The 15,686-nt window shown below is 36.6% G+C and overlaps 1 protein-coding gene across 6 annotated transcripts; it reads right to left on the bottom strand.

The window, feature by feature from the left end:
* Positions 1 to 294: 294 nt before the first annotated feature.
* Positions 295 to 4,578, bottom strand: LOC107483996 (putative formin-like protein 15b). 6 transcript variants are annotated; one of them, XM_052260960.1, is made up of 10 exons: positions 4,072 to 4,578; positions 3,465 to 3,629; positions 3,246 to 3,390; positions 2,838 to 2,987; positions 2,702 to 2,743; positions 2,016 to 2,096; positions 1,747 to 1,826; positions 1,304 to 1,375; positions 782 to 859; positions 295 to 516 (listed from the first exon to the last, which is right to left on the bottom strand). In XM_052260960.1, exons 2-7 carry the CDS (start codon positions 3,473 to 3,475, stop codon positions 1,773 to 1,775), a joined length of 483 nt encoding a protein of 160 aa, XP_052116920.1. In that variant the 5' UTR covers positions 3,476 to 3,629; positions 4,072 to 4,578; the 3' UTR covers positions 295 to 516; positions 782 to 859; positions 1,304 to 1,375; positions 1,747 to 1,772. The 6 variants fall into 6 exon arrangements, with proteins under 6 accessions (XP_052116920.1, XP_052116919.1, XP_052116917.1 ...); XM_052260959.1 differs by lacking the exon at positions 782 to 859; XM_052260956.1 differs by lacking the exon at positions 782 to 859 and having other exon boundaries at positions 297 to 516; positions 2,889 to 2,987; positions 4,072 to 4,576.
* Positions 4,579 to 15,686: the final 11,108 nt, after the last annotated feature.

Raw genomic sequence — 15,686 nt, 5'->3', positions numbered from 1 at the left:
TACTTTTTATAAGTGTAGCCTTAGGTCCCTCATTATTTTTTTTTAATTTTCTGTATATATATATATATATAATATTCTAATAATTTTGTGTACAATATAATATTTAATAATTTGATTACATATATAATTCTGCATTTTTAATTAAATGAGTTAAATATTATAAAATAAAAATAAATACATAATTATACTAAATAATTTTTTTAGATAATAAAAGTTACCTGTAACTAAAATATATTTATAATAATGATCCAAAAGTACTAAAATAATGTTAATTTTAAATATTCATCCGTCTCATATTAAAATAAACATAACCATATCAAAATAACTATGATATCACTTAGAATTTACTACTAATACTCTATAAAAAAACTAAAATATTATATCCTACATATGTATCTTCAAATAAAAGTCATTAGTCAACAATACATGTATCCATTCCCAACACTACTCTATCTTTGCCAATAAACCACAATAATAATCAACTTAATCTTCATTATCATCATCCTCAATATTATCCTGCATAATTATATAGAAAAGTAATTAGAAAAATATTTATAATAACATTCGCGATTATAAAAATTAAAAAACCAGACTCAAAACTATCAATGACTGATATCATTAATCCTTTCTATACCGTGTACAAGTTTCACCAATGCATAGTAGTGTTTCACAAATCCAAAATTAGAATTCAAAGATCAAAAAAGCATAAGCTATAAACCATAAGATAAAGAGCTATAATTTAAAAAATCATCACCCTAGCAGTTAGACAAAAATCCCCTACCTCCCACCACAATGCCAAAATCAGAACTGTTGCCACAAAGTTTCCCTATTCTCTTCACATTTGAAAAGTTGAACTCTTCTACACAAGCCAATTTTGAATTATTACTCCTCCAATTACTACTACTACATGCAGCAGCAACATATAGAACATGATTAGGACAAGCACTTAAAAACTAAAATTTTAATATATTATTATCATGTTATGAACGTATCATATTATGAACAAGAGGGAGAGTTAACTTTTATACTCAATGAAATAGAACACACAGATAATAATGTTTTGAAACTTTTAAATAATTATTATTTTTTTAATTCATGTAATAGCATTGATCAGTAATAGCATACTTCTAAAGTGTGAGTTAACTCTTAATTCATGTGACACACATATCATTGCAAGAAGTTAGAGGAGGAGATATGTGCTCAGTTTTACAGGGGAACAAAGTGAAACAGAACCAATAAACCAACCAAACTAGCAATTAGCAGTTGAATAATTTTCCTTTTTCAACCAAGCATAAATCATCACCTTAGTCGTAGCTTCCAGGCTTACAAGGTCTAAGCGGAAGTCAAGCAGTCCAGGCGACCTATCAGCTAGAACCTAGAACCAAAATAGCAAAACGGAAAAAAGGTAAGTAATCAAATGATATATTTCTTTAGTGCAATTGTTATTATACCTTGCAAAGATAGTGCATCAGTGTCATCTTATTGTTAGAAGCACGAGTTTCAGTAAGCTTTAAAAGACTATCCTACTTGAATTCAATTGTGGATCTTGCATAAATTAAATAAATAAATAGTAATCCATAAACTGTAAGTTTACGTTAGACAAGATCTAACAGAATCAAATTAAATTTTAACTTCTGAAAAATTAAGAAGGGCCTGTGATTATCCAAACATAGAAAATTGAGAGAGCTAGAACGATGTCCTAGAGAATGATAAGGACATTAACATTTAAAGGAAAAAAGTACATACCCCTAGCTATTCCTTGATTTAATGTATTACCCAAAAAAAAGAATTTTCTTCATGATCTTCAGCTTGACAGACTTTCGGACCTATTCCCAAGAGAAAATGCATGAGGTCAAAGAAATACCAATAACACAGTTTGTTAGTTTCATGCACAATGTACCTCTTCACAAGCAGAGTTCATAGTTTTTAAACTCTTCTTAAATTCTATAACGTGCAAAAAGAAAAAAGCATAACTGAATCAAACATAAAGAAAAATATAGCAAGCACCACCATACATGAGACAGAAATTGAATCTTGAAAGAGAATACTCTTAACTTTGACTCTACTCGTGGCACCTTCATCAGCTCTAAAAAATACTGAAACATGACCAAATATATACAAAGATATGATTATAGATACATAGTATGATATTGCATTAGGAAAGGCCAAAAGAATTGTTTTATAACCAACATCTAAAGAAAAAGTGGGGACATGTAATAAATTGCTTCTTTCTTTCTAGAAGCAAGCAGGCAACAACAAATCTGTAACTATACGTGATATAGACCTTGAATTCATATGAGCTGCCTTCCAAGGAAACAAACTTCTTGCACAATTTTATTGATCATTATCATATGTTAGATTCACTTCCAAAATCAAAGCCTTGCCGCATTCAGTTCTTTAACCTCTGCAGCTAATTATTTATACCCAAAATTTTGCAATTTCCAGTTTCCATGCCAACAATTGTTTTTTCTTTTTTTTCCCTTAAAATAAGTTTCCTCTCTTCTCTACTTCATTTCTCCACCATTCCTCCCAACTCCCTATCAGATTTTAAAGTAAGTAAAGGGTCTAAGAAATCAAATGCTGGTAGACGGATCCTAGTTATGGAGCCTACAAACAATATCCTATATAATTCTGAGTACTTAGATTTACACTAAATTAGCTATCATAAATAATGATATGGCTATAACAAATTAGTACACACCTGTTCGCATTTTTCCAAATTCTCTTTGTCACCAGTGTATCCCTTCATAAACAAGGGGAATCAAAATTAGAAAAGCAAACAAACCAGAGTAAAAGATATGTTTCTGTAACAGCAGACGCCAAATGAGAAACCTTACCTGACAAAACAAGATGTAGGAATTAAGTATGATAAGTTTGTTAATCTTTACCTTCAAGAGTTCCATCTCTTCTTTGGTAGGACAAAACTTAATGAGATTTTTCACCTGATCCACATCTAATACTAATTCATCCATAGCCAGCACAGCAGCCTGAGAATATCCATTTTAACATGTTAGATAATACTTAACCACATTGTTCGAGGTGGATATTTCAGATTTGCTGGCAAGAGCTATTATCGGTGGCCTTAGGCACATATACAAGTCAATAAAATTTCAATAAGCATCTTCTATGTAAATAAAAAACACTAATATTTACTAGAAAGCAACATGCATAAGAATCATATTTTCATTATAAAATCTTCTATCCTGAATGATCAAAAAACTTATTCAAGCCAATTTTCAGCTTACCATCATATCAGGAAGTGGCATCTTAACCTTAGTGAGCATAATTTCAGTATTGTGCAAATAATTTCTCTCCCTCGCTTTTTTCAGCTGCTTGGGCATTGCTCCTTGTATCATTCTTTGCACCAGTACCATCTTCTCCCGCATCATCCTACCAAATCAATGAATACAAGTATGTAACCAATAATCCTAGATTATTCTTTGAACCACTAGATGTGAACGAACCTTAGTCTCATTAGTCTTTGTATCCTTTCCACTGATTTTGCCTTCCTGGAACAGATTCAACGCCTGATACAGGCTGCACGGATCCAATATCAATGATGAGAAAGAAGAGCTTAAAGAACCATTAATCAGTAATTCCCAATCTTCTGGCTTCTATCTGCATTAGTTCTGCAAATTCATAGCACACACAAACCATAAATGGTGTTAAAATAATAAACTCTGTTTGAAGAGGCGACAATTCGCACACTTGAGGCCAATAATCTTCTCAAACAAAAAAGAAAACCCTAAAGAAGCAAGAAGTAGAAACTCATAAAATTAGAAAGCCTAAAAAATAGAACCCCCAAAATCTTCAAAAATTCACAGAAGAAAAATCCATACACAGAGAACAAGTGAGATAGAGGGTGAGACAAAGAGAGAGCGAATGAGATAAAAAGTGAGATGATGAGCAACAAAGAGAATGAGATTGAGAATTATTGTAGGTGGTCTGCGATTGCTTCTCGGCTACCAGGAAGCTAAAACCATTCATGCAGTAAAATCTCTAATTAAAAACCCTAAATTGGAACCTAAAACCTCCCAAATTTCATAGAACAAATTGAAAATCGATACATACCTTCTCAGGTTAGCGGCGATGACGATGCTGAGCGACGACGACGATGCTGAGAAGCGACAGTGAGCACACGCGATGATGATGCTGAGCAGCGACAGTGAGTGCACGAGATGGCGATGCTGAGGCGACGGTCAGCGCACGCAATGACGATGGTCCGCGCGGCGGAGCCCTAGCCGGGGTCATCCTCTCCTTCCTTTCCCTCTCCCCTCTTCTTCTCTTCTTCTTCCCGTTCTCCACTTTTCTGATTTTTTTCCTCTTTTGTGTGTGTTGAGTGAGGATGAGAGTGTGAGTTGGTGAGTGGTGAGCCGGTGAGCGGCACAGCGATGTGGTGAGTGGTGGGTGGTGACTGGCGGTGAGTGGTGACTGGGTGATGAGCGAGGGTTCTTCGCGATGATGAGTGATGAGCTTTGGAGGGAACAAAGGCGCTGTGATTCATGTGGTTCCCGAAAGGGGATAAAGGCGCTGTGATTTACTAAGTGTTGTGAGTTTCAGAGAGGGGATAATGAGCTTTGGAGGGAACGAAAATTTCACTTTGTGAGTTTGCTTTGGATCGAAAAAAAGAGGAAAAAACGCTTATTAGGCATCATTTTAAAAGCGTACCCAAAACTTAATGAATAGGCTACCTTCAAAAAGCGTTTTTTTTTTTATATAAAAAGTGGACCCATAGATATTAACATAGGGCTACGCTTTATAAGTGATTTCTATAATACCTAAGGCTACACTTTTTAAATGATGCCAGAATTGTGTTTCTTTTTCTCTAAAAAAAAAGGCAACACTGAGAAAAGCGTAGCCTATTTTATAAATAGGCTACGCTTTTCAAATGTAGCTTAAAAAAAGTGTGGCTAAATGGGTATTTTTCTTGTAGTGATAGTTTGTACCCATAGCATCAAGGTTGTTGATTATGATTGAGAATCTGTCAAACGCTTCATCAATGCTTTCTCCATCCTTCATGCTAAACATCTCGTACTCTTTTCGCAGCATATCAATCCTCGTTTCTTTAACTTGTTTAGTGCCTTCGTGTGTGACCTGGAGTTTTTCCCAGATTTCTTTGGTTGTCTTGCATCTAGACACCTTCCGGTATTCTTCAAAGTTGATAGCACAGTGAAGAAGGTTGATTGCTTTAGCATTCAGCTCTATCTTCTTCTTATCATCTTCATTCCATTCAGCTTCTTCTTTTGGAGTCACCACTCCATCAGCACTTGTTTTTGTTGGGATCTTTGGACCGCTTACAACGATCTTCCATATGTTGTAGTCAATGGATTGGATGAAGATCCTTATCCTTTCTTTCCAGTAGGAATAGTTTTTCCCGTTGAAGAAAGGTGGCCGGTTGTTTGACTGGCCTTCAGTGAGGGTGTAAGCAACTGTGGTTGTGCCCAAGTTGTTTGCCATTAGATCTTTGCTCCAAGCGGTTAAGCTTGATTCTTGAGACCTCAGCTCTTGATACCAATTGAAGGTTGTGATAGGCTTAGAGAAGGGGGGTTGAATCTATGCCTTCCTTTTAAGTTGCTGTTATGACCCTTTTTAAACAAAATTACAATTCTGATTCTGTTTGAACTTAGCAGTGGAAATTATGAGACAATTTATTTTTATCTCATGAATATCAGAAAACAGAACTCAGCAGAAAAGAGAAAAGCTAACACCAGCATGTATCCTGGTTCGGTTGCCTTGTGCTATGCAACCTACATCCAGTTTCCTCCACAATTATGGAAGAATTTCACTATAGTTAACAGTATTACATACACCAATTTCACAGGATTGACCCAATCCTTTCACACTCAAGTTCTAACCTAACTTGACATTGGCTATGCTAATACCTAACTATTCCTCTTAGTGCTGACCCAACTAAGAAAGGGATACCAAAACAGGTACAAGATACAAGACACTTAACCAACCTAAAGAAATCAGAAAATAACTCTAGGCTTTTCTCTCAAGTGTCTCTCTCAGCCTTTTTCCACTCATGGCTTTTTCTTAAGCTTTCTCACAATGCCTTTTCTCTCAAGAAATTACAGAAAGATAAACTTAGAAAAGTACATTACAATCAGTAAGACATGAAGGAGATTGATTTCATCAGCAGCCTCTTTGCTATATGCAAAACCAGACTCGCAAACCTCAGATGCAGTTCTTCAATATTGGCCGAATGCTTCTTTGAAAGAAAGCATTATCCAAGTAGAGGAACTTCTTCACAGAACTCTGTTCTCACTCTCTAGTTTTCTCTCCTTAGTTCTGAATGAGCAGGAAGTCTTCTTTTATTCTCCTTGCATGTTGCTGGGATCTTCTCCCAAGGTCAACTTCTTGAGCTGTGTGCTTCACCAACTCACCTTTCACTTTCTTCCATTTACCTCCAAAAATGGAATGCTGGAACAGACTCTTTTTTGCATGACCGAAAGCCTTAGATCAGCAAAGATACAAGTTTCAAAGGTAAACTTGAATCTAAACCATTGATGATGTGCTTTGGCTCTAAGAAACTTTGTGAACCCTTGATTTACACAGTGATCAAAGGCTTCTTTCTTCATTTAACCAGAAATGGGTATGAGGGGAAAAGAAGCTTCAGCAAATTACTTTGGGGTACCAATAATGGAAAGATCTTTCTAATTTATCTAAGATCTGATTTTGCCCTAGCTTCTGATTTCTTCTTCTTTCTCTTTGTAGCTAACCCCTATCTTAGCCATTGAAAACCAACTTTGTCCCAATATACACTTGTGATCGTGGATGCACATCAGTGTAGAACAGAGAACACTTTTTCCATTTATCCAAAAATGGTAAAACAGAAGATTTGAGATGAAGTGAAGAAAGTAAGTTGCATGCAAATGGAAATAAATCACCTTTTAATTTCTGACTTAGTTTGATGTGGGTGATTAGACATTTGCTTTCTGAATAAGCTTTCTCTTTCTTTTTTTTTTTTGAAATGAGTAGGAACGACGAAGCTCTCTTTCTTGTGTTTTGTTGCTGACCAAAGCAATAAGAGAGAGTGAAGGCTTCAATCTTGTATGAGAAGTTTGGTGGGATCAACTTGGGTGAGCAACTCGGACTTGGGTTGGCTTTCTTCATTCATGCAACTCGTTTGCTTTCTATTAATCACCTTTGGGCTTCTATTATTTTGTGACTCATTAGAATAGATTCAGCTTGCTTTGGGTTGGGCTGTTGTTGATTAGAAGCCTTCCAACCTTGTTTTTATTTTCATCCAATTGGGCTGCTCTATTATATTTATTTTTGGCCTGCAACATATCATCATCAATAATCAACACTAATTATTTACTTTGCTTAATAAAATAATGTTTGTCATCACTAATTAATTTAGTTAATTTCTTAACTCAACAGTCACGTAGGTAAGTATCCGGGATACCTTGTTTTCATGGTCTCATTTTCTTCCGACTTGTATACTTTACATAATTTGTAGTTTATAATAATTGGATTTGTTTTTCTTTCAGTATCCATGGGTGCTGGGCAAGTTAGTCTTATCGATTTGATGGCCCAGTTCCTCCCAGGAAATAGCGGTGCAGTTTTGAGACTCATTCTACCGAGGTCCCACTTTCTCCCACTATTGAGGTCCAGTCCCAGCCTGCTACCAAAAAAATTCCCGACTCTAGTGCTGGTGTCGGCAACTAAGTTGAAAACATTGAAGATGACACTGATCCCGAGCTGACCATCTTGGAAAATCCCAAGAAAAGAAAAGCTACCTCCAGCCCGGAAGGGACACTTACTGTGATGGAATGGAACTTTGATGCTGGGAGGTTTATCGACTCTTAACTTTTACCGGGGACTGAGGATTTCTTCCATGACGGGGACCTGGCCTCCCAGGCAAAGTGGGTCTACTGCTGCCAACTCCGTGCCACCACTATCGCAAGGAAAGTTGAGCCTATGTTGGCCGGTGCTGGGGTACTAGATGGTAAGCTTTGGGTGGCTTCAGGAAACATTGACAGTCTAAAAGTTAAGGCAGAGACTGCAAAGAATAAGTTGGCAAACTGAGGAAAAGCTAAAAGTCACCTACGGGTTGGTGGCTTATCTCTCCGATCAGGAACTCACCTTGGAAAGCCAACTCGGTGCCGCTTTAGGTCGGATGAAAGCAACGGAGTCCAAGGCAGCTGATATGGGAAGAAGTTGGCAGACGCCGTTGCGTTGGCTAACACCGCTAAGCTTGAGGTGACCAATCTCAAGAAGAAGAACATGGAAACCATCAAGAATGTGCGAGATGCAATATGAGGTACCGAGGAAGTGATTAAAACCCAAGTTAAGTTGCTGTCACCTGACTTCGACACCTCGACGATTGGAGCCTTCAAGACCATCAAGGATGGCAAGATTGTTGACATCCTGAGGAAGCAACTTTGTATTTCTGCTTGTATCAAATGAACTTTGTATTCTCCTTTTGTTGGGCCAACATGGTGCCTTGTTTTGTAAATGTTTTCTTATCGCTTTGTTGGTATGATGCTAATTACATAATTTATTTCGGGCTGATGTGGTCCCTTTTTCTTTAAATCGTTTTCACTCGTGGAATTTCTTGGTTACTTTTATCATTGCTTCTGCTTGGCTCTTTAGTCATAAGCCATAACATGTCGAGCATTCATTAACTATGTTCACATTGGCCTCTAGGGTGATCATTCCTAGTTGCTATTAGAACGGTGGTTATTTCAACCCAACGCTTGATAAAGCTCAATAGGACCCCTTACCGTATCCTCGTGTTGAGGTTAGGGGAAAGAATTTCTCACTAATGTTAATGAAAGTACATATGCGTTTATATGAAAAGTATTTAACTACAGGAATAATGAAGTAAAAATAAATTGGCAATCAAAAAGGAAATAACAAATGGACAGGGAAACTAAAAAGAAACAGTATATTGTAAATAGGGTTAATGTGGAAAGAAAAAACTGCTATGTCGGAAGGTCACTCCTTATGAGTAGAACCTCTTCAGGTTTGCTACATTCCACGTCCTCGGGATGTCTCTCCCTGACGGAGGAAAAATGTCAGCAAAGACTTTCACAAAAATATCGCGTTGCAAGTATAGTTCTAAACCGACAATTAAACATCACTCAACGTTTAGATTGTTTATCACAAATACAGACCCAATAAAATAAACTGAAGTATTCAAACCTCGGGTCGTCTCTCAAGGAATTGCAGGGAAGTGTGTTTATTATTAGTTATGGAAAAGTATTTTTGGGGTTTTTAAATGTTGAACAAGGAATGTAAATGAATAGAAAATAAATTAAAAACTAAGTAAGCTCTTAGCAAGGAAAGAGAATTAGAAGTCCTATCCTAATTATCATCGTCAATTGTGATGGTAAATTTAAATTGCCTTCACTTAGTTAACCTCTAACTAATGAAGGAAAGTCAAGTGCATACAATCAACTTGAGTTCACGAGTCCTAGTCAACTCATAGTGAGAGACTAGATTTAGTGAAGTTCAAGCTAACCGGTAATCTTCAATTACCAATCAACAAGAGACTTTGACAACTTAAGAGTCTCTAATTAATCAATCCAAGTCAAGAATATAAAAATCTAAATTAAAATTCACCCAAGTATTTTATCAAACACTTGGAAGGCACAAAATAAAAGCATAGAAAAGTAATAAAAGAATGTAAAATCTAAGACTAATAATTGCAAAGAATCAATAACAATAAATGAAGAAGAAGCAATAAACATGAAATATCTCAAATTGCATTAAAAGGAAATTAAATCTAACAAGAAGAGATCATAAACTAAATGGGCAAAATAAAGGAATCAATAAGAGAAGTAGATAACTAAAGTGTCAGAACAAATACAAGTAAGAGAAAGCTAAATTAAAATAAGACTGAAATATGAACCTAAGAGAAATTGAAAGAAGAAACCCTAAAACCTAGAGAGAGGAGAGAGCCTCTCGCTCTCTCTAGAATTCTACATCTAAAACCTAAAGTGTGTATGAATGAATTGTGAATTCTTGATTCGTCCCTCTTTGCAGCCTCTAATCTTCATTTTCGAGCTTGAAACTGGGCCAAAAGCAGCCCAGAAATCGCCCCCAGCGTTTTCTCATAAGTGAGGCACGGGCCGCTTGTCACGCGTACGCGTCAGCCATGCGTACGCATTGCTGAACAAATTCCTGGTCACGTGTACACATCAACCACGCGTGCGCGTCGTTTGTTTGCAGCACCAGGCACGCGTATGTGTCTTCTATACGTGCGCGTCGCTACCAGATTCTGAAATCCTTAATTTCTTGTATTCCTTCCACTTTTGCATGCTTCTTTTCTATCCTCTAAGTCATTCCTACCCTATAAGGCCAAAGAAGTATGTTTTCAATCATAGCACAAAATTAGGAAGAAAACTTAAAAACATGCAATTTATATAGATAATTATGAGAATAGTTGATAAAATCTACTAAATTCAATACAAAATAAACCGTAAAATAGTGGTTTATCACTCCTATCCAACCTCTCCAACTTGTAGGGGCCGTTTTCGATGACTTCTCTCACTCTATATGGTCCTTCCCAATTAGTTCTAGCGTGCCTTCTCCTGGGGTCGGCATCCCGATATTGTTGCGCCGTATGACCAAGTCACCTTCAAAACTCCTGCTAAGCACTTTCCCATTGTATCGAAGCACTATCCTCTGTTTCAGTGCGGTTTCCAACAAATGGGCCATCTCCCTCGTCTCATCAATCAAGTCTTTCTCGACTACTTCTTTACCATCGTTGAGGAGCAGCCTCGGACATGGTTCCCCAACTTTTATGAGAATGACTGCGTCGATTCCATAAGTAAGTTGGAAAGGCGTTTTCCCAGTGGAAGATTTCGGCGTTGTCTTATAAGACCATAAGACCGAAGCTAGCTCGTCTACCCAGGAGCTCTTTTTCTGGTCAAGTCGCTTTTTCAATCCTTTGAGGATGATCTTGTTCACTACTTCAACCTGACAATTACTCTGTGGATGCTCTACTGAAGGAAACTTCTGCTTGATCCCCAAATTTCTTGTCTGTGAATTGCGTCCCGTTATCCGAGATCATTGCCTCCGGATTCCAAACCTGGAGATTAACTGCCTCCTGTAAGAACCGAAGTTTTCACGAAATACCACTTAAGTATAATAGAATAATTTTATGGCCCAGAATAAGTTCAAAAATATAAAAATGTTTTTCTAAAATATAAATGTGAGATTCGGAGTTAGTGGATTTTTCTAAGTGGAAAAATATTTTCTTTTGAAAATTTTTGCGTAAAAATGCATACCGATAGATTAGCCGGCAGTACCGGCTTAAGTCTATCTAGTATTGCGTGAGGAAAAATAAAATAGTAGAAAATCTTAGAAAAGTATTTGAAATAGCAAACCGGGCACTTATTCTAAAGGTTGGCCCAAAGTTGAGCCAAACGAACAAAAAATGCTACGCGGTTAGACCAGGTCTAAGTTGGGTCTAAGCCCAACTTATATAAAGTCATAAATGAGCCAAGAAAGCTCATTTTCAATACAAGAGGGAGAGAGGGTCGTGAGATTGAGAGAGAAGGGTGTCCACTATTGATACTATTCATCATCTCCTTCTTTGGGCCATATCTTGAGCTGTGGTACCTGGATTGATGAGCCGTTTGTAGCCACGTGAAGCTCTTGTTGAGCTCTTAGTTTCTACTAAACAAAGTGGTAACTCACTCATTTCTTCCTAGTTTCTCTACCCTTTGTCATTTTCGAAAATGGCTCTTTGAGTTGTTGAGTTTCTTTGTGTTCTTGTTGTTTAGGTGTAATCTAACTTAGGTGAGTACTGAGTTTTAGCCCAAAACTCTTTGGGCAAGGTAAGATATCACTAAACTCTTGTGTTTAGTTCAATGCCATAAACCTTAGCTTTGATTCTTGTTGTTTTTCATGTTATAGAGTGTTCTTGGTGTTGTTTGGTGTTGAGTGGTGTGCGAAATTGAACTCGCACAACTTCACCAGCAAGTGTACCGGGTCGTCCAAGTATTACCTTTGGTGAGTGAGGGTCTATCCCATGAGGATTATCGGATTGACCAAGCAATGATTATCTTGCAGATCATAGCCAGGCGAATAGAAAGATAATGGTTATTGTTGTAGGCGCATAAGACAAAATAGTAAAGAAAGCAATAAAGAATTAACGTAGAAATAATAAAAAACCAGTTAAGGCTTGGAGGTACTTGATCTTTCTGAATTAATACTTCTTACTGACTACTTTAACAGCGGGTGATTTGTTCTATGGCAAAGCTTTAAGTGATTAACTCATATCCTCTTATCAAGTTAATCTCCTCTAATTCATATCAAACGCCATTGTTAGTGGTCATTCAATATGAACAAGGATGAAGCTCACGCAATTCATTCTCCTTTTTGTGATCATACTCAAAATGCCACAGACAAGGTCAGATCTTTCAGATCGAAGAATGAAGCTCAATGATTCTAGCTTTAGCGCTACATGAACCTCATCACCATGATGAGCGGATATTTTATATGCTTTTTGGCATTACTTTCATATAGTTTTTATTATGTTTTATTTAAGTTTTATTATATTTTCATAGGTTTTAGTGCAAAATTCGTATTTTTGGATTCTACTTTGAGTTTGAGTGTTTTTTTATGATTTCAGGTATTTTCTGGATGAAATTGAGGAGCTTGAGCAAAAGTTTGATTCAGAGACAGAGAAAGCACTGCAGATGCTGTCAGGATCTGACCTCCATGCACTCGAAAGCACTTTTTTGGAGATACAGAAGTCCAAATGGTGTGCTCTACACGGCTATAGAAAGCTAACATCCAAGGCTTTTCAGAAATATATAATCGTTTATATTTTGCTTTGGAAATGGAAGTCCAAAACTGGCGTTCAACGCCCACAAGAGAGTGGCTAGCATCCAACGCTAAAAAAGGGGTCCCTGGCCAGCGTTCAATGCCCCTAAGAGACTTTAGCTCAGGAGAGACACTCAAGCTCAACCGAAACACTCACCAAGTGGGCCCCAATAGTGGATTTTTGCACTAACAACTTAGTTTATCTTATTTCTGTAATCCTTAGTCATTAGATTAGTTTATATATACAAGAGTTCACCCTTGTTAGAGGACACTTGCCCACTTTCACGTTTACCATTGTATTTCTCTATCAGCATGAGTCACTAAACCTCCTATGTTAAAGTTAGGAGCTCTGCTGATTTTCATGGATTAATAAAAGTACTACTGTTCTATTCAATTCATGTATGACTCTATTCTAAGATGTATCTTCGTTCTTCAACCTTATGAATGAGATGATCCATGACACTCATCCTCATTCTACATGGGTTCAGTGTGAGTCTGTAATAGGAGATTCGACCTTGTCTGTAGCGTTATCCAGAAGAATGAAGCATCTCCGAAGCCTCAACCGTTCTCTTATTACTGGTTTCACTCAAATTAAGTAATTGATAAACCCCAATTTTATGGTTTATCTTGTGCTTAATTTAGGAGATTTTATCACCTTTTCCCACATTTATTCAATGAAATAGCATGGTTTTGTAAGTCTCCCTTATTTTTGGTGCTTAAGTGTAAAAATATGCTTTTTAGGCCTTTAATTTGGTAATTTTAATTCACCTTTAATTCCACTAGATGCCTTGATGTGTTTGTTAGTGAATCCAGGATTAAAAAGGGCTAGGAAAGGATCAAAGGAGTGAAGAGAAAAGAATGCAAAGTGGAGAACTCATGGAAAATAAAGGATTTGGAGTGCATCCATCAACGCGCACGCGTAACAAATGCGCACGCGTGGATATGAAGTCGCATCGCGACGCGTACGCATGGATGCTAAAATGTCAAGCGACGCGTACATGTGACCCATGCGTACGCGTCAGTGCTCGCACTTGACCTCATTAAAGTGAAAAAATTGGGGGCGATTTCTGAGCTGCCCAGGCCCAAATCCAACTGATTCCAAGGACTATCTCATGCAGAATTGAAGATTGGATAGGGGGAGAGCACTTAGTGTAGCTTAGGTATCATGTAGTTTAGTTTCTAGAGAGAGAAGTTCATTATTCTCTCTAGAATTAAGGTTCTTTGGATTATTTTCATCTTATATCTAAGCTCAATTTCTTGTTATCATCTTGTTTTCTCTATATTTTTCATGCTCTAGTAGTGTAATTCTCTTAGTTTCCTTGTTAATTTCCTTTCTGTGCCTCTTTTTAGTATATGGATGCTTATGTTGGATTGGGTTTTCAATTAATGCAATTGATGTTTCTTTTATGTTCTTATGGTTAATTGCTTTGTTTATTATTGATCGCTTGCATTGGGTAGTTGTTAGATTTTATATTTCTTACAATTTATTGTGCTTTCCTTTGTTGTCTTTCAAGTGTTCAACAAAATGCTTGGTTGGATGTTAGAGTAGCTTTTGAGCATTCTTGGCTTGGAAAGAGGAATTAGACAATCTCAAGTCATTAATACCCAATTCAAATTGGTGATCTAGGTTGTTAGTTAATATAATTTTTACTGACTCTAATCTCTTGCTAATTCAATTAGTGAGTTGAATAGGACTTTTGGATTGAGATTAGCTAGTCATATTTGACTTTCTCTTGTATGAAGATAACTTTGTACCTTCTTCCAATACTATAGTTAACTAGATAAGATAAATTCTTGTTAATTATTGTTATTAGTGACTAGGATAGAAAGTCTATATTCTCAATCCTTGCCATGAATGTCTCTCTTTATTAATTACTTCCTTTAGTTACTTGATTTACCTTTCTTGTCACTTATTTTTCTTGTTCCTTTATAAAATCAAACCCCTTTTGCTCCTTCATAGCCAATAATTGAGCACTTCATTGCAACTCCTTGTGAGACGACCCGAGGTTTAAATACTTCAGTTAACTTTCATTGGGGTTTGTTACTTGTGACAACCAATAATTTAAATTTGAATTGAAGATTGACTATCGGTTTGGAGCTATGCTTACAAAGAAGTTCTTATTTCTATAAGAGAAAATTCTAGACCAATAATAATTCTTCCTATCAAATTTATGGCGTCGTTGCCGGAGAATTGCAATGGTGTTATGTTATTGGCTATTGTGAATATGTGAATACTTTTTCTTTTTACTTGTTTATTAGTTTTTGTTAGGTTTAGGACTTGTTGCTTATTTTTGTTAGCTTTTGTTTTTATTTGCTACTATGAATTCTCACCCTTTTACCTATGAGTTTGGCTCAAATTATGTTGTAGGAAATGGGAACTACAATGACAACATGCATCAAGGATGGAACAATCAAAGATGGGAGGAGCTTCAAAGGATTGATCACTCTTCGTGGCAACAACCCCCTCTGGTTCCTTATAGGTATAATTCCACTCCTAATGCATATCAATCTAATGGACGTGGTGATCCTCATTGTGGTTGTTAACAACTACCACCATATGCCTATGAACTACCCTCTCAAACTAATTTTGAACCATGATACTCACAAGCCTCCTGATGAGCGGATAATTTATACGCTTTTTGGCATTGTTTTTAGTATGTTTTAGTTAGTTTTTATTACATTTTTATTATTTTTTAGTTAAAATTCACTTTTCTGGACTTTACTATGAGTTTGTGTGTTTTTCTGTGATTTCAAGTATTTTCTGGCTGAAATTGAGGGACCTGAGCAAAAATCTGATTCAGAGGCTGAAAAGGACTGCAGATGCTATTGGATTCTGACCTCCCTTTACTTGAAGTGGATTTTCTGGAGCTACAGAAGCCTAATTGGCGCGCTCTTAACTA

The sequence above is a fragment of the Arachis duranensis genome, chromosome 4 (assembly GCF_000817695.3).
Source record: "Arachis duranensis cultivar V14167 chromosome 4, aradu.V14167.gnm2.J7QH, whole genome shotgun sequence".
Classification (NCBI taxonomy): Eukaryota; Viridiplantae; Streptophyta; class Magnoliopsida; order Fabales; family Fabaceae; genus Arachis; species Arachis duranensis.
Note: the sequence above shows the minus strand (reverse complement) of the source record. Positions and strands in the feature narration are given on the sequence as shown.